At 51.6% G+C, this 23,540-nt stretch overlaps 1 protein-coding gene across 16 annotated transcripts in view; it reads left to right on the forward strand.

Annotated features, from left to right (window-relative positions):
- The window catches only part of SHANK3 (SH3 and multiple ankyrin repeat domains 3), a 67,462-nt gene extending 48,884 nt beyond the window's left edge, over positions 1 to 18,578 (forward strand). For 3 of the 16 annotated variants that reach the window (XM_081310658.1, XM_081310666.1, XM_081310667.1), the window contains 5 exons: positions 9,671 to 9,793; positions 12,579 to 12,785; positions 12,989 to 13,272; positions 16,122 to 16,267; positions 16,843 to 17,438. In XM_081310658.1, coding sequence (XP_081166784.1) covers positions 9,671 to 9,793; positions 12,579 to 12,785; positions 12,989 to 13,272; positions 16,122 to 16,267; positions 16,843 to 17,412 — 1,330 coding nt within the window. In that variant the 3' untranslated portion in view covers positions 17,413 to 17,438. Of the gene's footprint in view, positions 1 to 352; positions 388 to 4,778; positions 5,694 to 5,726; positions 8,228 to 9,670; positions 9,794 to 11,276; positions 11,648 to 12,578; positions 12,786 to 12,988; positions 13,273 to 16,121; positions 16,268 to 16,684 lie in introns of those variants that run through there. The other 13 variants (XM_081310661.1, XM_081310662.1, XM_081310668.1 and 10 more) reach the window with 12 other exon arrangements.
- The last annotated feature ends 4,962 nt before the right edge of the window (positions 18,579 to 23,540 follow it).

Consider the following 23,540-nt stretch of genomic DNA (forward strand, 5'->3'; position numbering starts at 1 on the left):
GCCACATCTCAGCTGTTTTCTTGAGCAGGCCACTTAGACTCTCAGACCTTCTGTCCCTTACCTGTGGAAGGGGTCTGGTAATGATAGGAACTCCAGGCTGCCCTAAGGGTGGGCATGCTGAAACATGAAGCAGGCACAGGGCTGGGGCAGGATGGGTCCTCACACCCGTGAGCTAGTATTACCTTCACCCTCTCTGACACCCAGGCACCTGGGCAGGCACTGAGGTTAAGGGTTAGAGGCATTTGTGGGAAAGTTAGCATGCTAGATGTGGCACTAGAGAATGTCACATCACATTATTTCATTTTCACAACCATTCTATTAGATGGACAATAATATACTCTCCATTTTCCAGACAATCAAACTGAGGTTCCAGAGTCACTCCATCCAGTAAGTGTGGTGTGTCTGACCCTAGGTCCATTCTCTGTTTGTTGTAACCTGGAGCCCTGCCCTTAAGCCCCTCCTGATGACAGCACTGGGGTTAGGCTCCACAGTCTTCTCACACACAAGTGGACAGCATGTTCACTGCCTAGCATGGACTCACATGCCTGCACATGTCAGATGTATGTGTAACAAACAGCACTCAGTGTTGTCTGCTTGCCCAACTGCACTAAAGTACCACTGCCCTGGCTCCTGTCTCCTCTTGCCTCTGCGTTCCCTTCTGTTCTGCTCACTCGTTCTTGGGCTCCTCCTTGCTGTCAGAGCTGGGGAAAAAACACAGCCCTCTGAATTGGGCCCCACTACCCACCACTTCTGGCTGCAGGCAGGGGCCTGAACACAGAACATCTGTGGCCATGTCTGTGTCTGATCCTATTTTGGGCCTGGTCTTTTGCATGGCCCATCTGGAGTGCTTTTGAGAGAATTGTCCAAAGTGTGGGAAGTTCTGACATCCAGGCATAACTGCTTCCTTCCCAGGTCCTATCCTGGCAGAAGTCCTAGGGCAGCAGCCAGAAACACCTTCAGGGTCACACCATGTCCCTTGTTCCTTGTGTGGTCCCTCAGTTTCATCTCCCAAACTCATCTCTTCCCTCCCTTGGTGAATACCACAAGGAAGGAAGCACCCCTTTCCACTACCTTCTACAGGATGACCCAGTCCAGGCTGTGATGTTCTTTAGCCACAGGTACCCAGCAGCCTGAGATATTTCTGGAGTTAAGCTGTTACGTATATTATGAAACCAAAGTTCAGGAATTTGAGGAAAATGACCAGATTGTACTGGGCCACCCTTGATTTTTATGTGACAGCTGGAGAATGCATTAGCCTTGGTCTGCCTCTGAGAGTCTAGGACTGTTGGCCTCTAAGACATCCACCCTGGGTCATCCATCTGCTCTGTGTACTGCCTTTAGGCCTAGCCCTGCCAGACAGACCATTTGTCTACTCGGCCCTACACCTGACTTAAGCTGCTTTTGCGTGTTGATTCAGACCTGATTCTGAGCTCCACAACTGGCTGTGGGCCCCTTCCCACCTGTCTATCTTGAGGCCTATACTGTCTCTGAACTCACTTTGTTTTCCAGGGCCCATTCTTGGACCTAAATCTCACATGTGGTCTGAGACCATAGCAATGCTCTGTTCTCCTTGGTTATCAGTTTTACATCTGTCTGACCCTTTTATCTGGTTTTATAGAAAAAGTTCACAGTGAAATAACTTTGGAAACACAAATGTGAAGTTTCTTTGTGGCGTTACTTCTCAGTGGCCCCCCCCCACCTTTTTTTGTGGTCCTGGGGATTGAACCCCAGGCCTTGTGCATCTGAGGCAAGCACTCTACCAGCTGAACTATATCCCCAACCCTTCTCAGTGCCTTTTTTTTCTTTTTTTAGAGAGAGAGAGAGAATTTTTTAAATATTTATTTTTCAGTTTTCGGCGGACACAACATCTTTATTTTATTTTTATGCGGTGCTGAGGATCGGACCCAGCGCCCCGCGCATGCCAGGCGAGCGCGTTACCGCTTGAGCCACATCCCCAGCCCCTTCTCAGTGCCCTTTGATCAGCTCTGTGGAGGAGGGCACAGCATGCCGTATTCTCCAGACCTGTTAGTGTCATTGGACCTAACAGGAGACCCACTCTCCTCAGGTTGGCTATGAGGTCCTGCCTACTATCCTGTCTGAAAGGGATCTGGACAAAGCCCTGCCTGCTTGAGTGATCATAATGGCAGGTGCCTCGAGGATAGCCAGGCACCGGGGCTAGGATGCAGTGTCCCTGCAGGCCATATGCCGGTGTCCGTTTCCAGATCCCTGAACTCTGCTGAGGAACAGAAGTGGGTCACGGAGGATGGGACATAGTGACACTGGGGCATGTCAAGCTGTGAGGTAGGAGTGAGGCATCTGCAGAAGAGACACACCCAGAAGTTCTGGAGTCCTGTTGGGTTCTGTGCTCCTACTGAGGATTATTTCCCTTAATGAGGCCCCCAGATCATGAGGCTATAGGCCTAGACCTACCCTAGGTGAATGCAAAGACAGAAAGCCAAAGGTGGAGGCCAGACCAGAGCGTGGACTCCTTCCTACTATTGGTACCAATGGATTGACAGAGGTGAGCCAGCCTGGGTGGAAGATGCTGCATTATATTCCTGGCTTTGCGCCAGGTACCAGGAGTCAAGCACAGGGAAGAAGGGAGGGGCTGGGGTTCAGTGCTGGCATGTCTTCCTGGCATAAAGCCCTGGAGTCGATCCCCAGCACCCCCCAGTAAAAGGTCCTGGGATGATAAGCCTGGACCAGAGATGATCAACAAGGAGGACCTAGGGTAAAGTTGGGAACTGGTGACTCGTCAGCCATATGGGTGAAAAGAGGGAGGAGCTGACAGTGGCTCCTAGACTTCTCATGTGGGAAAAATGGGGCGTTAATCACTGAGGTGGGGTGGGAGGTATGTTACCAGACCCCAGTAGAGGGGGGGCCTCATGTGACATTCCTGGGCACATCAGCCATAGCAAGCAGTGGCCCAGAGAAAATGCAGACTATGAAGAGCAGGAAACAGAAAACCCATCCAGGAAGAGACTGAGGAGAGGATGCCTCTGAGGGACATGGATGAGCAGGTTAGCAAGGGGGTCCTGCTGCAGCTTTGGCGACTACCAGGGAGCGGGAAAAAGCCTCACTGGCCAAGAGTCACTGTGGACAGTGGACAAGATGCAGACATTGGTGGAAGAGACACTGGGGGCTGTGGATGCGCACTGAGCAAGCTGTCCTCTGGAGGAGGCTGTGGGCTGTGCCTCGTGACGTGTTGTGGCCCAGAGCCCTTTGGGATGGGGTAGGTGTTGCGAGGTGGCTATGTAGTGGTTGGAGCCCCACCAAGGGGGTGGTCAGACAGCCACGAATGCCAGCGGACCAAAACGGGCTTGCTGGAAAGTCAGATGTGGACACTGCTAGGGTTCCTGCCCTGGGGACAAGGTGGGCAGCACTCATCCCCCAGAAGAGAGCACAGAGTACACACCCAGCCCTGTGTGGTGAGTCATGCCCTCCTGTGTCCTGAGGCGTGTGTGGGAGGGGTGGGTGTGTGACCGGCCCTCTCCCCACTCCCAGCCCAGTGCTCCTCTGTCTCTTTCCTTAGCCTCTGGGAACTTGAGCCAGCTTGCCCTTGGCCATAGCTTCCAGGTCCCCCTGCCAGGCAGGAGGGCTTCAGTGCTACCAAGACAGGCATAGCTTCCTCTGTCCTCCTTGAACCTTCCTGGGTGGGGTCTAGTTGAACCTCCTCCTGCACTGTACTTGTCTCCACTGTTCAGCCAGGGTCCTCCCCATCCCTTTGGCTGTATACTTCTGAGACTCCAGGTACACCTGACATCATAACCACACAGAAACCTCTCCCTTGGGATGGGACCTGGGCAGGTGTCTGACATGTGGTGCAGGTGCTCTGGACAGGGTCAGTGAGTTTGGGGGTGGGAGGCAAGGTGCATATTCCTGTTCTACTCCTGTATGAATAACCCGTCTATCCACAGGTATGATTCCTTCATAGTCTCAACCAGCACTGTACACACAATCACCACCCCCAGGGAACCCCAAAGTGTAAGTGGCTCCCTCAGGCCAGGCACCATAGGACCAGAGAGCATTTCTTCTGGTGGTTTTGCCTGTTCCCTGTGGCCACCTCTGGTGTTTCTGGAGCCCTTCTCTGTTGCGGGCATGGTCTATCCCCTTCAGGAAGCTCTGCTATGGGTCTGAACAGTTGGGAGGAGGCAATAAAAACAGGCTGAGGAAGAGACAGCCAGTGGATGGGATATTAATGAGGTTAAGTAGGAGAGAGAAGTCTCTGGAGAGGGGCTGCCTTGTCCACATGGAGATGAAAGATGAACCCACTTTAAGGGGAGGAATGAGGAGGGGCCATGCAGGTGCAGGACAAGAGATTTTGTGTGGTTAGGACAGTACCAAAGGGGAGCTCCCAACCCAAGGGAGGACTCCTTAGGCCAGCCTGGGTTGGGGGCAAGCATTGGGGTGGGGGATGACAGAGAGAGGCCAGTCAGCAGAGGGGATGTCAATGGATTACACCACCAAGTGCCAGGTGCCTGCTAATCCACACTGCTCTGCACTGAGAGAACAGCCCCTGTGCAGGCCAGTCATGGGTGCACTCTTATCTGTCAAGTCCACCAGCACTTTCAGATCCCACATAGGTGCCTCCTTTCCCCCAGCACCTCCAGGGTAGCTGGGCCCAACTCTTGAGTCCTTCCCTGCACAGGGTCTCTGATAGGGGTCCCTGCACCTGGCTGCCCGTTGTGTGGTTGTGACTTGGGCCCTGTGGGCCTGGCCTGCTAACACTCTCTCTCATTGCTCTCTCCTGCCCATCTGCATGTGGCTGCTCTGTCTAGCTGCGCGGTGGTCCCGAGCGCCGGCTGTGTAAGTGAGCATGCCCATCCCATGCCTCTTACAGTCCATGTGCTGTGCCTAGCTGCCCGGGTCTGCTCTGCATGGCTGCGTGGGGCTTTGGGGCCACTGGAAGCTCCTGAGGAATGGGGATGTGGGAGTGGGTTTGCTCTGGAGCAGTCACCCCCGGCAGGCCTCCTGTCATGGTCAGGATGAGGTAGGGCTAGAGGTCCTGGGTCCTGGCAGGTGAGGAAGTGAGATGCCATCCGTTCTTGTATGTGTCTGCACATGTCTGCTTGTGAGCCGCTGAGCCCCTGCCATGGCTGCATGTCTGCAACCTGAGTGGGTACCATTGCTGTCATGAACTGTCCTGTGCAGGGAGGCTACCTGTGTGTGGTGGTGTGCTGCGTCCTCAACCTGCACACACTACCCCGTGTGGGGGTGAGCACCTCTTGGTGTTTGTCTTCAGTGTCATGGACCTGTTTAGTCTTGTACCACTGTCAGCCTTTTTCCATGACTCAGCTGTCCCTGAAGCTAACCAGGTTCTCTGGGTCTCCTCAGGGCAATAGAGCTATATAGGGGGAGTGGTGAAGGCTACTGTCTTGAGCCTTACTGTCTAAGACACCTGTGGATGGTGCCATGCCCAGAGCCAGTGTTGGAGGCTGGAAGTGAAGGGGCAGCTGGCTCTTTGCCATGAGAGGCTGTCTTCTTGGTCCGCTGCTCTTGGAGCCTCCATGAAGTAGGGGGAGGAAGGCACCAGTCTTACTGCTCTAGTCTAGGGGTCCCTGAGAGCAGGACACTGGCTCTGACCCTAGGGGCCAAGCAAAAGGCTTAGGATAACCATAGGATATTCTCCCCAGCTACAGCCCTCCTGGCCCCTTGCCCCACTCCCCCCTGCCCGCCCCATTTTACTTCACCCCCTCATCTGGCCCTGACCCGCTCTCCCTCCGCAGGCTCTTCAGCAGCCTCGGTGAGCTGAGCACCATCTCAGCGCAGCGCAGCCCCGGGGGCCCGGGCAGCGGGGCCTCCTACTCTGTGCGGCCCAGCGGCCGCTACCCCGTGGCGCGACGCGCCCCGAGCCCAGTGAAGCCCGCGTCGCTGGAGCGGGTGGAGGGGCTGGGGGCGGGCGCGGGAGGCGCGGGGCGGCCCTTCGGCCTCACGCCTCCCACCATCCTCAAGTCGTCCAGCCTCTCCATTCCGCACGAGCCCAAGGAGGTGCGCTTCGTGGTGCGCAGCGTGAGTGCGCGCAGCCGCTCCCCTTCGCCGTCACCGCTGCCCTCGCCTGCGCCTGGCCCTGGCCCCGGCGCCCCCGGCCCGCGTCGGCCCTTCCAGCAGAAGCCGCTGCAGCTCTGGAGCAAGTTTGATGTGGGCGACTGGCTGGAGAGCATCCACCTAGGCGAACACCGCGACCGCTTCGAGGACCACGAGATCGAGGGCGCGCACCTGCCCGCACTCACCAAGGACGACTTCGTGGAGCTGGGCGTCACGCGCGTGGGCCACCGCATGAACATCGAACGCGCGCTCAGGCAGCTGGAAGGCAGCTGACGCCCTACCCCCAACTCCCGTTCCAGCTGCGCCCTGCGGGCAGGGCTCCCAACCCCAACCCCAACCCCGGGCCGCGGGCTCGGCCTGCCCCCTACGACGACGGCGCCCGGGCCAGGAATGTTGCATGAATCGTCCCGTTTGCTGTTGCTCGGAGACTTGCCCTGTACATTGCTTAGTGCCCTCCCCTGCCCTGCTGCCAAGCCCCACCCAGCACACAGAAAGGGCACGGACCAGGGAGGCTGGGGCGGGAGTTGGTTGGGGGTGGGGTGCTCTGGCCTGACCACCACCTTCACAGCTCCGGGTGGCCATTCTCCCAGAGGGGGAAACTAGCCCAGCATGCGAGGTCAGGACACGCCTTGGTGACTCGGGGGGAGGGGGGGAGACATTGGGGTTCTAGATGGGGGCCAAGGAGCCCCCTGTTTTGCATATTTTAATCCACTCTATATTTGGAACGAGAAAAGGAACAAATATCTCTGTCCGTAATAGTTCCCGCCCCCTTTTCCCCTATCCCTCCCGCTGGTCCCACTGCAGCTGCCCAGTCTTCCATCTCCGGCCCCTCACTGCCACCCCATACGGGGCAGGGGACACTCCAGCTGGTCTGGGGTTGGCCAGGGTCCTGGCGGCCCACCCTGGGGCCCCAGCTCGGCTCCCTTCCCTTGCTGAGCTATAGTGTGCCCCACCCACCCTTCAGGTGCTGCTCGGGGGGCGGGGGGAGGGGGGCAGGGGCGGCAGGCATCGGGTCCTGCTGGACACCAGCAGGGCCCTGTGGCCTGGGAGACCATTGCCCTGGGGCTGGGGCTGGGCCCTAGCACTCTACCCCTAGCCATCTTCCTCACAGGGTCTCTCCCCAAGAAGGGGTCCAGCATCTTCTCCATGTTCTTGGGCAACTACAGCAGAGAAGCCTCCCTGCCTTGGACCCCAAAGTCTCCTGTTCTTACCCTGTGTGTGTGCACACCTGTGTGCGTGTGAAACCCGGGTGCCACTTAGCACGTGGGAGCCCTGTGTGTGCCTGTGGAGTGGCCCCCTGGGGCTGCTGTAGACTGGTGTGGGGGCTGTGGAAATGTAGGATGGGTGTGTGCCTGTGAAAGCACCCCTCTTCCAAAGAAAGTCAGGCCAGCTTGCCCCTGGACCCTGCTATTTGCCCAGCCTGCCCTTCCAGAGCCTCCCCAAGCCTGAGCGGATTCTTTGCTGAATTCCTGCTGCTTGGGGAGGCCCAAGGGCCCCCTGGAGGCAGTGCCCCTCTATGGGCTTCTGAGGGGATCATGGGGTCCCCTAGAGTCATGCCACCACAGGCCCTGGGGAGAGTCGGAGACCCTTGAGGGTGCCCCAGCCCCCCTACTGTGACTCCTCACACTCAGCAATGGCCTGTGGGGTGGGGGGCCTGGGGCGTTTTTAAACCTAGGGTTTGGAGTCTGGACTAAGCTCCATCCACGTCACTCACAAGTTTCTGTTTATATTTCTAGCTTTTTTTAATAAAAAAAAAAAGAAAAAAGAAAACAGAAGTTTTCACAGCCCAGGGGCCTGGCACGCCGGTCTGTGCCTGCCCCTCCCTGGCCCACCGGCCCCATTCCCTGGGCTCAGAGTCACACCCACTAACCCTCTCACCAACAGACCAGGTCACACACAGCAGCGGTCACTGTAACAGACTGCCACATACACACTCAGTCTCACACTCACCTGTGGGTTTTCTGTTCCGTTCAATTTGGGTTTTTAACTTTACAGGGTCAGTTCTGCTTCACCCCTCCTTTTGTATGGAGTTCCATCCAGGGGCTTTCACCCCCTGCTCCAGTCCTGAGGCCTCCTGACCCTGACGTTGTGATACACCCCACAGAGATCTATGTTTCTTATATTATTATTATTGATAATAATTATTATAATATTATTATGTAATAAATTTATAAGAAATGAAGCCATGTTCCACTTGCCTGTTTGAAGGGATGTTGGGAAGCAGAGTCTGTCTCTGACTCTGAGACTGGTCACCCAGTCCCATAGCCCTGACCAATGTGTTGGTGACTCAGAGATGTGTCTCTGACCCAGGCCTCTGCTGGCCTCCCTGCTCAGCTCCTGCCTTCTCCCTGGACTGCTGGCCTCCCATCCAGGCTTCCCACCCTGGTCCTTCTCTCTGCTCAGCAGCTCACTGAGTGGTGGCTCCTGAGCTCCAGGCTGGTGGTCCTCCATGATCTCTGCCTCTTTTTCACTTTTTGGTTCTGTGGCTCAAACCCAGGCTTTTAACCTCATGCTCTGCCACCGAGCTACACCCCAGTCCCTCTGTCATGATCTTAAATCTAGGGCTTAAAACCTCTCTCCAGTGCCCAGTTGTTTATAAAATCTCCAGTCCTTCATTTTGAGTCCTCTCATGCTCCTCCCTGTCCTGTCCATGCCTGCTGCGCACAGTTGGGCCCACTTCTTTCCTGGGCTCAGGCGCTAGTCTTCGGGCTCCATTCCTGCCCTCTGCTCACTAACACCCGACTGTCTCTGTGAAGGAAGGCGTGTCTCCGCACACCCTCTGGCCTCGAAGGTGGCCTGCTCCTCCCTTGGCTGGCCTCACTCCACTCCTGAAGTCCTGGAGCCCGTCTGGTGGCTCAGGGTCGCATCTTGGCTGGTTCCCCCTCTGCTTGGATTGCCCACCTCACCACCTTTGCAGGTTGAACTCCAGGTCCCTTCTTCCAGGAAGCCCTCCTTCCCTGACCCTCACTCTGCATCCTCACAGCCCTCTAATCTCAAATTAGAGGAAGCTGGTGCTTCCCACCTTGGATCACCCTCTGGGGACCAGCACCTCAGGAATGTGAGGTTTCTCTCTTCAGGCTATTTGAACCAGACATGACCAGCTGCCACTGGCCAATAATGTGTCATGGGAGACAGCCTGTGTGGCATCTGTGTGTGTGTGGGGGGGCAGCTCACAGTGTGGGGGAGGGGCACCTGGATGAGAGAGGACAGGAACTGAGAGTTGAGTGGGTTGACAGTCCTGCTGAGCGGGAGGGTAGAGACCTCAGGAGCCAGGGCTCAGAGCTGTGCCATGCCTGAGGGCAGGGGTTTCTGGGGTCTGTGGATTCTGCCCCTCTGCTAGCATGAAAATAACAGACTTAGACCTGACTCAGGTTAGGGGTTGGTGGTAAGGCTTGGGGAGGAGCCAGCTGGCCAGCCAAGCAGAAAGATCCTGGGAAGAGGATCAAAGCTGGAGGGCAGAGGGAGCCTTCAGGGTGCTCTCCAGAGGAAGCAGATGCCCTGCAGGCTGCTTGGGGGCAGGTGAAGTTCTGGTGGCTCTGAAGTGATTGGTGACTTGCAGTTTGTTTACAAAGCCCCACAATTACAAATGTTCAACATTTTCAATTTTTTTTTGTCTCATTTTTAGGCTAGAAACTCTGGTCATCATACAGAAGGGAAGACCCAGGAAGTCAAGGAGAGAGGCCCTGGGAAGGCCTGCCTGCGGCAGAGAGAGAAGGGACCAGAGAGACTGGTTTCCTTCTGAGCAAGGGTAGGGGGGCTTGTCTTTCATAGAAACAACTTTGCCCGCTCTGGTTCCCCAAGGATTTGGAGAAGATGAATATTCTCCCAGGTCAAAAGCCTCAGAAGACAGGTCAGGGTCTTCCAGGACTAGACCAGAGAAACCTGCTAGAGGTAGTATGGAAGTGGGGCTTCACGCCAAAGTTCCGAACACCTGAGGGAAGACCCTTTCTCCTTCAGGACCAGGGAGTCCTCAGGAACTCAGAATCCTCCCTGCTTTGCCCGGGGGCACTCAGACGCCCGGGATGAATCTCCTCAAATCGGAGAGAGAGGGTTTCGTCACTGTCACGTAGGGGAGGTGAGGCCTTTAGACAGACCAGAGCTGATGGGAGAAATTCGGAAAGGAGAACTTGAGATGCTCTGGTCAAGGAGCTGTGACATTCAGGTGGGAAGATGAGACCATTCTCAAGTAGAGGATAGGAAACTTCGTGGAAGTTGGGTCATGGAATGAGAGCTCCTGACACTTCATTATGACACTTGAGACTTCAGGACACTCACCCAGTGAAGTGCCACCTTTAGACATTTGGGCAGAGGATATAAGACCTCTTGACTCTCAGGTAGAGAAGATGCAACAAGATGAAACTAGGTGGTGGAGATGAGACTTACTTCTTGGTGGAGGAGATTTGAGACTCTGGACCTGAAGTGGAGGAAAGAGATGTTCTCACATATGGGGAGCGGTGAGAACTCCTGGATATTTGAGATCTGCTGGACATTCAATTGAGGGGCATGTGACCTCCTGCAAGGTTTAGAGATGAGAAACTATGTCCTTTGGGTAGAGAAAATAGGGAGAGAAATCAAGATCATCCATAATCCCCAAACTCAGCACTCAGGAAGAGAAAAGAGGTCCCAATAGGTAGACCAGAGGGGCTCTGGTCACACTCCTAGTAGAGGAACAACCTCTTTGCCCTCTGATAAGCTGGCAAGACATCCACTGAGGTGGAGGAGGTAGGTGTGCTCTGCATGCAGGAACAGCAGATCAGAGCTCCGGACACTCTTTCAGGGGCGGGGAAACATTTGAACATCCAGAAATATGTAATAAACATTTGCCACTTCCTGATAGTCAAGATGCTGTCTCCTGACAATCAGAAAAAGTGATGCTTTGATCCACAGGTCGCTGTGGTGAGAACTGACATGGAACCATGGAAGGTAATACTTTGCTCCACTTGTTGCACTTAGTTCCCAGAGAGAAGGTCTCGATGTCCAGGGAGGGGACCTTGTGATACTTGGCAGTGAAGAGGAAAGTAGACTTTGTAGTCATAAACTTGGGAAATTCAAAATGGCTCTTTGAAAAGTATACTGATGGCATGTACTTGGAGAAGGAAAAGGCAGTTTTCCCTACCAAGTAATAGGGATCCACAGATCTTCTGAACCTGACTCCTTTTAACCACGGACATTTTGCACCATCTTGCTGCAGCAGGGCCAAACTGCTCCTCAGTGCTTGAGTCTGCACTGGGTACAGCTGGAAAAGAGACACACCCTTAACTCTCACGCAGTGGGACCTTGGAAGAGTAATTGGCAATGAAGATCTTGGCCTTGGGGGTGGAGGGAACCAGGTAGTGTACAGTCCCCAATTACCCGGGGAGTAGTAACCTGTCAGGAAGTTGGGGAGTCACTTCAGCATGGATCAGTTAAGCCAAGAGGCCTGCCTGGCTGACTGCTGGGGTTGGGGGGAGACTACCCTGCTGATTGGCCAGGAGGCCACGGAGCTTTGTGAGGTCATGGCCTGCATGCCAGGCTGGGGCAGGACTATGGTGGAGATGCTGCCAACTGCCATTCTGCTGGTCTTGGCAGTGTCTGTGGTTGCCAAAGATAACTCCACGTGTGAGTAAGTGTCAGGGGCTCCTTGGTCAGGGAAGCTCAACAGGTCCTGCTCAGACTTCCTCTGTCCAGGGATAGGGAGGGGGCCAAATTGGGGCCTTAGCAATGCCTGGGTCTCACATACCCAGCTCAGACCCTCCTTGCTCCCAGAACCATCAGTCCAGAGACCCTGGGTCCTGAGTTGTCTCTAGTTTCCCCTAAGAAAGAGCTCTCAGCTCCTAAATCCATGCTCCCAATTCCCCTGGTGATTGACGCCACTGCCACTCAGACATCAAGTCCTGACTTTCAGGATGCCCTGTCCTCCATGAACAACTGAGATGTCCCCCATGAGCCTGACTCCATGTGCCTCTAGCACTTCCATCTACCTCTAGACTCTCACCCCTAAAGTGCCCCACCATGCCAACAACTCCCAAACTACTACTGGCTTCCCACCTGTGACAGTTCCTAGAACCTCCATTTCTGGGTCTCACTGCTCCTAGTGTGCCCCCCCCCCCAGGCCTGTTGGTCACTGTATCTTCTTGCAGGGATTCTCCTCCTGCTACTCTCTAACCCTGACACTACAGCCCCAAGATTCTCTAAATCACCTGACTCTCCTACCTGAGATTGTCTCTAAAAACCCCAGTCCATTATACTCTTCTACCTCCAGACCCCTCATTCCACCTCTAGCCTCCTACGCTGCCCAGGGATCTCCCATACTTCTAGGGCCTACATGGCCCTACCTATGGCCCCTCTTTCCTTATTTTGTGATAACCTAAGACCCCAAAATAACCCCAAACCACTTCCTGGAGCTGATGGCTTCTTGCGTGCCCCAGGTTTCCCTTTTCTTGGAACCCCACAGCTCTTTCCCACCTTTCCCAGCCCCATATCCCTGCCTCTCCCCGGCTGTGCAGGGACTGGCTGTGCCAATGGGTTTGAATTGTGTCTCCGTCTCTCTTCAGTGGCCCCTGTGGGTTGCGGTTCAGGCAGAACCCTCAAGGGAGCTCGAGAGTGATCGGAGGGCATGTTGTGCAGAATGGGGCCTGGCCCTGGATGGTCAGCCTTCAGGTCTACCAGCCCCACAACAACCGCAGGTACCACTCGTGTGGAGGATGCCTGCTGAATTCCCACTGGGTGCTTACAGCTGCTCACTGCTTTGACAACAAGAAGTACGTGTGGGAACACCCAGAGGGAGGACTCCAGAATGCTCTTTGGAAAGGGAACTTCCCCAGGGGCTCTGTGCGGGGGTCTCCCTGGGGTCCCCGGCAATGTGGCTACGGGACTCTGGTTGGGGGAAGGCTCTCAGGGTTACTCCCCAGGGGATTCTGTCGACCCATCTGTGAGAACGATTGTTTTACCTTTGTACCCACAGAAGAGTCTATGACTGGAGACTGATTTTTGGAGCACAGGAAATTGAATATGGGACAAACATGCCAGTGAATGATCCTCTGCAGGAGAGATATGTGGAGAGAATCATCATCCACGAAAAATACAACATTGTGACCGAGGGGAACGACATTGCTCTCTTGAAGGTCACCCCTCCTGTTCCATGTGGGCCTTTCATTGGGGTAGGCTGCCTGCCCAATTTTAAGGCAGGCCCTCCCAAAGTTCCCCAGACCTGCTATGTGGCTGGCTGGGGATACATAAAGGAGAAGGGTGAGTGTGGGAAGGGCTCTGAGGAGGGCATGCTGGTCTTTCTCTTGGTGGGCTTGGAGAGGCAGGGATCATACACTGATGCCCAGTTGAGCAACTTTCAGTTCTCATCGTGGTACCATGGGCAGTGGCTGTCACAGTGCCCTTTACAGCTGAAGAAGCTGGGGTCTGAGGGAAACTGAGCCCCTGTCCAAGGTCACAGGACTGGTTGCCTAGTGGAAGGCCGAATGGCATGCACAAGTAGAACCCTGGCCTTTTTTCCTGTCTCTGCCTGGCACCTGGAGCCCCACCTGCTAGATTCTGGAAATGAGGAATGTACACTGAAACAGCATTTAGAGAAGAATTCTAGATGTGCTTTTGTGGCCATGGGCTAGTTTTGCTTCTGTGTAATGATGGCCTCCAAGCAGAACAACTCCAACCTCTGCTATGACAGGGTCACTCTTATCCACCAGCAGCAGCAGGCTCCTGGCTCTGTCCTTGGATAGTCCTGGCACAAACTTCCACCCTTTTCATTTGATCTGCTTGACATTGTCTCTGTCACCTTAGAGGCAGGCAGGCAGTGGGTGGGCGTTCTGCAGGTCGTGGGTATTCCGGCATTTTGGGCGCCTTGGAGCCATCCAACGGGTCCCTTGCTGTTCATGATGATGGTAGCTGCCTCTCTAGACTTCTCTGCCTTGGCAAGCTATCTGCCTCTTCTCTGGCCCAAATATCTCACCTACTCAAGACTGCCCGACCCACTTGGCACCAGTTGAGTGGTGAGTGAGTACAGGAATCCTTTTTCCACCGCAGATGGGCTCTCAGAGGGTCCAGGGAGGAATCTAAAGCAACTGCCATTGCTGACTCCATGGTTATGCTGAGTCCAACATCTCCCCATGTACTTGAAGCCTAGGGGTACTCGTTGTCCCAGGGTAATTGTAGACAGCAAGATTCTGACAGAGGACAACCAAGTGGAACTTGATCTCTGAGCATGACCCATACTCCAGTTTTCTGTAAGCAGCCACATAGAATTGCATCCACTGACATTAGGGTGGTGACACAGAAAACTTGCTCTCAGTCTCTTCTTTGATAATAGAAAATTTATGCTTCTTAATTCAAGCAATTCAGTCACTTGGGGCTTAAAACTTGTTTGAGATTCTTTCTTTTACTCTTATTCCCTTGTTCCAGCGGTTGATCTAGTTCCTGATGGGTTTGTTACCAGTCCTGTCCCTCTAATCTCATTTTCACTGGCCATTGCTGACATGAGACCATCCCTTTCTGACCTAGTGTGCCCACCCCTGTCTCTGCTGCTGATGCTAAAGGTTTGGCCATGGTGTCCAGAGTGAGGACCTGCATTATTCTAGATCACACTCCTTTCTACCCTTTGGCCTGTCCATGGCTTGAAGGGTTTTCTAGTCCCTGGAAGGCTGTTCTTGGGGTCCTCACTCCAACCCCACATCTGCTATCTAATTGTAGGCTCCCAGACACACCTTGGAGGTCAAAGCAAGGCCTTTTTGTCCTGGAATCCCCCAGAAATTAATGGGGCATCTCTTGTTCCTTTTTTTTCCCAAACATCCCCTAAATTTAAGTCTTAAAGAAACACTCAGGCTCCAATCTCCTGTGACTCACCGGAAACTTCCTTGATCTGGCTAATCCTTGAACTCTTTGGGGCTGAAAGAGTACCCCAGAGTGTTGCTTCTTTCCCTTGAATTTTGAGTTCCTGTGGGCTTCTGTCCTTTGTTCCTTAAGCCAAGGGGCTGGGATTGAGGAAACTTTCTTCTGGGCATTTCACAATGATTATGGCTTTCAGGACTATGGTTCTGCATAGATCTAAAAAGTCATCTCGACTGCTAACAACCTGCCATCTCAGTGTCGCCACCACTCCCAGGGCAGGGCACATATTAATCCCTTGCTGCTGCTTGAATAGGAGGACTGGTGGTAGCTGAAGGGATCGAAGAACCAAATCCCACCTGGCAAACACACATTAGCAGTCATCTACAAGATGCTGGCTGAGTGTGCATCCCTGTGTGCAGGCCTCAAGCATCTCCTCCCTTACCCTCTGGGCCTGCATGGTTGTGTTCCCTAGGCTGCTCCCTGCCTGTGCTGCGAACCTTCTGGATCTGCCCACAAGGCTGTGGTGCTGCCATGGAAGGGGTCTTGCTGTGTGCACTGGATGGGGGCACGGAGGCACTGGGGGTGGGGCTACATCTGACCCCATGCTTGCTGCTTGCATGAGCTTGCACAGACAGGCCTTTCCTAACCCCCAGGTCATGATAGGGTCGGAGCTGTGAAGGAGACCCAGATTCAGCTCTCTGCTTCCTACAATCTCCTCAAAACAGATCTGAGGCATGTGGGGAGGGACTAATTAGCCCAGCCCCACTGCTGGAAAGAGAAGTCCTGATGAGGAATAAGAAGCAGGGAGGCTGATTCCTAGCCAGACGGTGTGTTCTAGACTTGGGTCTGGAGAAGGGTGATCCTGGGCAGATTACAGCTACCACTTCCTACAGTAGGCAGGTGGCACTCTAGCCCCAGGGAATAACAGGATTAATAATGGGAATAACAGGATGTGACTCGTGAGTGCTGGGCAGATTCCAGTGGTTTTGTTAATGCTACAACTAACCTCCTTAACCCCTCATCTACTATTAATATACACACCCATCCACCCTTCCTTCCTTTCCCTCTTCATCCAGGTGACATTGCCCCACCTCCGTCCCTGGCTGCTCTTTCATTGTGTCTTTCCTCAAGAGTGTATGAGGAAAGGTGGGGCATTGGCTGGCGGGTCTAGGTGGCACTAGAGCATCACCAAGGATGGGGAGGAGGCAGGGCTTCCCTCCATGTCTGCCTTGATCACTGACCACTGCACGGCCTGGCTGCAGCCCCCAGGCCATCGCCTGTACTGATGGAGGCTCGTGTGGACCTCATTGACCTCGACCTGTGTAACTCGACCCAGTGGTACAATGGGCGTGTCACGTCAAGCAACGTGTGCGCAGGGTATCCCGAAGGCAAGATCGACACCTGCCAGGTAACCCTCTTCCTGGTGCCAGACTCCTGGGTCCCTCCAGGGCTCCTCAGGACTGAGAACACCTCTTTTTGGGTCCCTGAGCTCCACTGCCTCTACTCCCTGCCTAGTGCCCTTCTCTAGTGAATCTTCCCCTGGTCCCTCTCCCAGCACTGACAGTCACAATGAAGATGAGAGGTGACACCCACCAGCTACTCCTACAGAGAACTAATCACCCCTTTCAGTACTTGATCCCCACCTCAGCAATCAGAACATATCACCCAAACCTAGTGCCTGAAGACCACGCTCCCCTCTTTCCCAGAACTCAAAGCATTCAAACCCACCAGTGCTGGTGTTCTGCAGGCAGATCTACAGGCTGCACACACTTCACCCGTCTCACTGCAGGAAACCTATTTCAGTCCACGCTCTTCTCCATCCTAGCTGAGGCTGTTGCACCATCTCAGATTTCAGCACACCCATCTCTGTTTCTGGGAGCAGGAAACCCTGTGGCTGCAGACGCTGCCCTCCCAGAATCCCACCACCCCTCTGGGCAAGGAGAGGGGCTCAGGCTGAGAGTGACCTCTGTGTCCTTTGGGCAGGGGGACAGCGGCGGGCCTCTCATGTGCAGAGACAACGACCAAAGCCCCTTTGTTATCGTGGGGATCACGAGCTGGGGGGTAGGCTGTGCCCGCGCTAAGCGCCCTGGAATCTACACGGCTACCTGGGACTATCTGGACTGGATTGCTTCCAAGATCGGTCCTAACGCCTTGCACATGATTCAGCCGGCCACCCCACCTCCTCCTACTCGACCTCGGCCTCCACCCCGACCCGTCTCCCGGCCGCCCTCGGCTCACCGCCCTTGGTATTTCCACCAGCCTCGCCCACCCCGGCCCCCTCCACTCCTGCCACTCCGCACTCCAGCCTCGTCTCCGTCCCGGATCCCTGCCCCCACCCCGGTCCCCACCCCCGCCCTGCCCCCACCGCCACCGCCACCGCCACCGCCACCGCCACCGCCATCTCCTCCAAGGCCTTCCACCAGACTTCCCCAAACACTGTCTTTTGCCGAGCGACTTCAGCGTCTCATAGAGACCCTGAAGCGGAAGGATGATTCTAGCTCCAAGACCTCTTATGACACGGAGACCATCGAGCTGCCGGGATCCGCATCCTGATCCCACCCTGTTTTCAGCCGACCCGAGAAAAAAAAGGTGAAATAAACATATATTTATTTATAAAAACTATCTAGACGTGAAGAGATGCTCTCTGGACTTCTTTCTGCCTGTCCATCCAGTCCAGCCCAGACCTCCATCAAATCCATCCTTCACTCTCCAACCAGGTGGAACTTCTCCTACATTCCTGTGAATTGTGTGTCTTGAATCTCTAATGCTAGTGCTGGATTAAGGTGATTGGGTCCACAGGCCAGGTTTAGTTTTTCTCTCACCCTTTAGTGAAACTGGCTAGAAGGGGTCGTCTCTGCATAGGCAATTCAGCTGGGGTGGTGCCCTGAAAATGCTGAGAGCTGAGCTGACTGGGAAAAAAGAGGCAAAATTCAAAGTCTTCCACCAGGAGGCCAAGTTCTCCTGGTGCTATCAGGAGACAGCCAGAGAGGCTGGTGCAGGTGGAGAGAGCTCTCAGAACCTGGGACAACACAACTGGGCAGCCATAACAGCAAATGTCCAGTACAGCACACAGATTGGCTGCTGTTGACTGGCTGGCTGAACATGGCTTGTGCAAGTTCCTGATTGGCTAAATGACTTAGTTCCTGGATTCAGGCAAACTAGAAAATTATTCGCTATAGTTTTCCAGGAATAGCAATGGAATAGAGGTATACCTTTTGGATGCACCTGAGTGGATTCTGAATGGCTTTCTTACCATTCAGGGGTATTTAAGATCTTCCCTTGCCCGGAACAGAAAGTCATTTAAATGATCAGGATGCAAAGACATCACAAAGAACCAACAGTAAATGTCAGAAACAGATAGGAGCCATGGCATGGCTAGAGTCTGAAATTTTCTCAGAGTGGCTACAAATGCTCAACTTGAGTGGCAGACCTACCTGCACTGTCCCCAGGCTGGGGTCAGCCCTCAGAACTGCTCATATTTGTTGGCAAAGTCCTGGGAAAGAAATCCCGATGGACTCAGGTCAACTACCCTCTTTGGTCAAAGGAGTAAATAAAATTTGACTGCTCTATTACCACTTGTGTTATCAAAGATGGAAGACCCCAGTGAAAGAAGACCCTGGCTTCTGGCATTCACTTGCATGTCCATTCATCAAACTGCTTGTGTGCATGTCAGTTGCAAGATGTCTAATGCCCTGGCTGTAAAGACAGATGGCAGAGGGAAGGTTGTTGCAGCAGGTGGGGGCACCCTCTGTGAGAAAGCCTGTGGGACAGACATGGATAGGGATATCTCAAGCTGCTTTGGAATTCCTTTCTCTGCTTGGCCAAGTCCTGCTCAACCCCTCTATGCCTACGGGAAGATGCACCTGAGGGTGTGTGACTGTGGGATAAAGATGGGGTGAAGCATGGGATCAGGGCTGGTGGATACTGAATGCTCATGGATGTGGGCTGTCACGTGGAGCCACCTGGTGATGAGCTTCTCATCTGTATTTTCAGGGAGCACTGTGGGGTCACCATTTTCCTGAAATTCTTTAGCTGCATAGGAGGGCTTGCATATTGGTCTGAATGGCCCATAGCTCTGTAGCACTGCAACATTGGAATTAAGTTTCAAAAGCCAAATTCCTTCTGGTTAAGAGCTGGCATTGCTAAGACTGGAGTTGGCAATTTTTTTTTTCCTTCCTCGTTGAACCCAGGGTCTCATGCATGCTAGCCAAGTACTGTGTCACCAAACTATATCCTGAACCTCCTAAATCAGATTCTATTTTTTTAGGGATTAAACCCAGGGTGCTTTGCCATTGAGCTTTATCCCCCGCCTTTTAAATTTGTGTATTTTAAGACATGCTTGTGCTAAGTTCCTGAGGCTGGACTTGAACTTGCAAGCCTCCTGCCTCAGCCTCCTGTAGTTGCTGGGATTACAGGTGGGTGCCACCATGCCTGACTAAAGCCAGATATTATCTTTATATCTGGTACCAGACACTAGCCATCTTCTAAATACTGAACCAACAAAAGGCAAAGGCCTAGTTAATAGAACAAGACAGTCCATGTCACAGGACGCATGATCCAAAGAGCAGCAGCTCAGGACTTCCCCTCAGCCATGATGGGGCAGTCCTGTACCCTGAGCCAGATACAGCACCAGGTGGGTTTACAGGTGGGAGCAGGGGGCAAGGTGTGCTCAGACGCGTGGAGGGATTCTGAACAAGTCGGGGAGGGACAACAGTAGCAACAGTACTGTAATCCAGAGATCTTTTTTTTTTTTTTTTTATTGTGGTATTGAAGATTGAACCTAGGGGTAATCTACTACTGAACTATGTACCCAGGCCTTTTGATTTTATTTTGAGATGGGTCTCACTAAGTTGCCCAAACTGTCTTTGAACTCATGATTCCCCACCTCAGACTCCAGAGCAACTGGCATTACAGGTGTGTACCACTGCTCCTAACTCATGTCTTCTTTATGAGACTTCTTGGGTCAAGAAGAGTTTTCCTGGTGCTCTTTCTCCTCTTAAATGTTCTAACCCTTGTCCTAGTTTATTTCTCCTTCCTCAGTGAAGTGGAAAGTCTTGCCCTGGGCCTGTCATCCCTAGCTAGCACCCAATCTCCTTCCTGGATAGAGGGCCTACTCTCAGGAAACAGACACGTGACCACACCCTGGGTGGAGCATGGGGAGTCCAGTGATGGTTTCTTGTTCACATCTGGAGGCATCCCATCCACACGAAGGGATTGATGCATGCTGCGATCCCCTATCTAGTTTCCACTTCATGGTACTCTATGACTTCCTTTTCTTTCTTTTTTTTTTTTTTGATAATTTTAATATTTATTTTTTCTTAGTTCTCGGCGGACACAACATCTTTGTTGGTATGTGGTGCTGAGGATCGAACCTGGGCCACCCGCATGCCAGGCGAGCACACTACCGCTTGAGCCACATCCCCAGCCCATAGTTGTTTCCACGTGAGCTTATGCAGGCCCACCTTAGTTCTATAGATGGGTCTCATGCACCATACTTCTTCCTGGCAGAAGCATGTAGCCTTCCATGCCTGAGAATGCTCATCTCCCCATATCTTAGCCAAAATGCTAAGATGCTAAGATTCATTCCTAATCTTTAAAATTAAAACATCTATTGCATTGGCAAAATGTCATCAAATGTGACTTTTTGCCAATGCAATAGATGTTTTAATTTTAAAGATTAGGAATGAATTTAAAAAAAAAATGAGAGAGAGAGAGAGAGAGAGAGAGAGAGAGAGAGAGACAGAGAGAGAGAGAATCTTTTTTGTAGGTGGACACAACACAATGCCTTTATTTTTATGTGGTGCTGAGAATTGAACCACTGAGCCACAATCCCAGCCCTAAGAATGAATTTTTTCATAAGTCAATTGAGGCTCTTTGGTTCACCTTCGTGTTCCTGTGGATATTCTGACCTGAAAATGGCTCATAGACCCTGGAAGAGATATCACTTACATGAAGGCAGAAGAAAAATGGACCAGCCACACAGAACACTGGAACCCAGGGGGCCTAGCATCCGAGGCATGTGCTCACTGCTCTCAGGAGCATGAAGCACATGATGAGTTCTTTCCTTCCTTCCTCCCTCCCTCCCTTCCTTCTTTCCTTCCTCCCTCCCTGCTCCCTACCTCTTTCTTTTTGTGCTGGGGATGGAACTCAGAGCCTCATACTGCCACATCCCAGTCCTTATGGTAACAACTTTAAAAGATTAAATTAACAGTGAATGTTATTGCTAGGAAGAATAACAGAAAAGAATTTGACAACACATGAAACTGCACAGGGCAAAAGTCTGACCCCAGAAAGGCAGCCATAGTGAAAGTCACAGATGCACAGTTAAAAAGATCCAGAGGAAGAGGTTGTGACTGTGACTCTGATCAGGAGAGGAAATCGTATATTATCTACAAGGGAAAACTGACCCTGATGAGTACCATTTTATTAAATTTAAAATGGTAAAGTAAAGACATGGAGATGGGTAGCCTTCAGTGCCCAGAAAACCGAGCCAGAAGCTGGCTTAATGGAGTCACTGCATGACTGCCTTTTTGGTAAGTGACTACCAGTGACGACTGTGTCCCCACAGGTGGTTCTTTCTGTGGGCACGTGCTTTCATCTCCCTTGGGTGAATACCTGGACCCGTGAGCAGACCTGGAAGTGTGGGAGGTGCAGTTTGACATAGGAATACACCATGAAGCCGTCTGACAGTTGAGCTAGCCTACACACCTGCCCTCCCACAAGTCTCCTCCAGCCCCGCCCCCAAGTATCCTCTACCTGTGCCTTTCTCCATGAGTTTGAATTCCTTAGATTGTATATAAATGGAATCCTGAGCAAGTCCTCTTTTTCCTTTCTTTTTTTTCTCTCTGTCTCTCTTTTCTAAGATGGGGTCTCAAACTTATGGGCCCAAGCAATCCTCCTGCAGCCTCCCAAGTAGCTAGGACTATCGGCACACATCACCTCGCCCAACTCAAGCACTTTTTTAAAAAAAAATATACCTTCTTTCACTCACCATTCATTTTGACATTTGTTCATGTGGTAGTATGTATCAGTAATTTATTCCTTTTTATTGTTAAGTGTTTCATGGTATGAGTATACCACAATTTGTTTTTCTATTATATTGGGTTGTTTCCAGTTTTGGCTATGACAATAAAGCAGCGATGAGCATTCATATTCATGTATAAGTCTTTTGCATTTTATTTGGACTTATATACTTTCATTCTGTTGGTTAAGTGCCTACATGAAGAATGGCAGATCATATAGTAGGTGTGTGTTAAACCTTTTTTCAAAAACTGCCAAAATATTTTTTCAAAGTTACTTCAACATTTTGTATCCCACTAAAACTGTAGCGTTTTAGTTCCAGGCCCTCTACAGCCTCAGCAACACTTGGTATGGTCCTTCTTTTCATTCTAGTCCTTCTGATGGGTATACAGTAATAGTCATTGTGTTTTTAATTTGCATTTACTTAATGATTGGCAATGTCAAGCATCTTCTCATGTGGTTATTTCCATCCAAATATCTTCTTTGATAAAGTTTCTGGTCAAATCTTTTGCCTATTTCAAAATATTTATAACCATTTTATAGAGTTTTGTGGGGTTTTTTTGAGTTTTGAGTTTTTCTATGTGCTGAATATGACATTAATACATCATATGCTTTTAAAGTAATTCTCCCTGTCAAGGGGAGAATTCTCTAAACAGTCTTTGAATTCTCAAAACAAGGTCCTTTGAAGAACAGAAATTTTAAATGTTGATGGAGTACAATTAATCAAATTGTTCTTTTATGGATCATGTTTTTGATATCAAATTGAAGAAAGTTTTGCTTAACCCAAGCCTGCAAAAATTTTCTTCTATATGGTCTTCCAGAAATTTAATTTTAGGTTTCACATTGAGGTCTATGATCCAGTTTGAGTTAATTTTCGTGTTGGTGTGAACTGTGTGTGGCCATCCAGTGGTTTCAGCACTATAGTTTGAAAAGATTCTCCTTTTCCCATTGAATTGCTTTGCACCTCTGAAAAAAATTAGTTGTTCATATACCTATGGTTCTGTTTTTGGACTTTCTATTTTGTTTCTCTGATCTATTTGTTTGTCTTGATACCAGTACCACCCTGCCTTATCTTATATAGTATATAGTTTACAGTAAGTCTTGAAACCAGTTAATGTCTGCCTTCCAATTTTGTTCTTTCTCACGACTGTCTGGCTAGTCTAGGTCCTTTGCACTCCATTTAAGTATTAGAATCAGCTTATTGATTTCTACATTTAAAATCCTGTTAAAATGGTACAATCCAATTACTTGGAAAATATTTAAGGGATGTGAAATCAGTGTGTCAGATGGATATCTGTTCTCCCATGCTCACTGCAGGAATCAACCTAACCATCAATGAATGAGTAGATAAAGAAATGTGATACACATACACAGCATGTGCGCACGTGCGCACGAGCACACACAGAGGAATACTATGTGGCCATGAAAAAGAAGGGAGTCTTATCATTTGTGACTGCATGGATGAACCTGGAGAATATTGTGCTAAGTGAAAGACAAATACCATATAATTTTACTTATATGAAAAATGTAAGACAAACACAGAGACAATTATGCACAGAAACACAAACACCATATAATTTTACTTATATGAAAAATTTAAGCCAGGCATATGCCTGTAATCCAAGCAGTTTGGGAGGCTGAGGCAGGAAGGATCTCAAGTT

Source organism: Spermophilus citellus (genome assembly GCF_964194105.1).
Source record: "Spermophilus citellus genome assembly, chromosome: 10".
Lineage (NCBI taxonomy): Eukaryota > Metazoa > Chordata > Mammalia > Rodentia > Sciuridae > Spermophilus > Spermophilus citellus.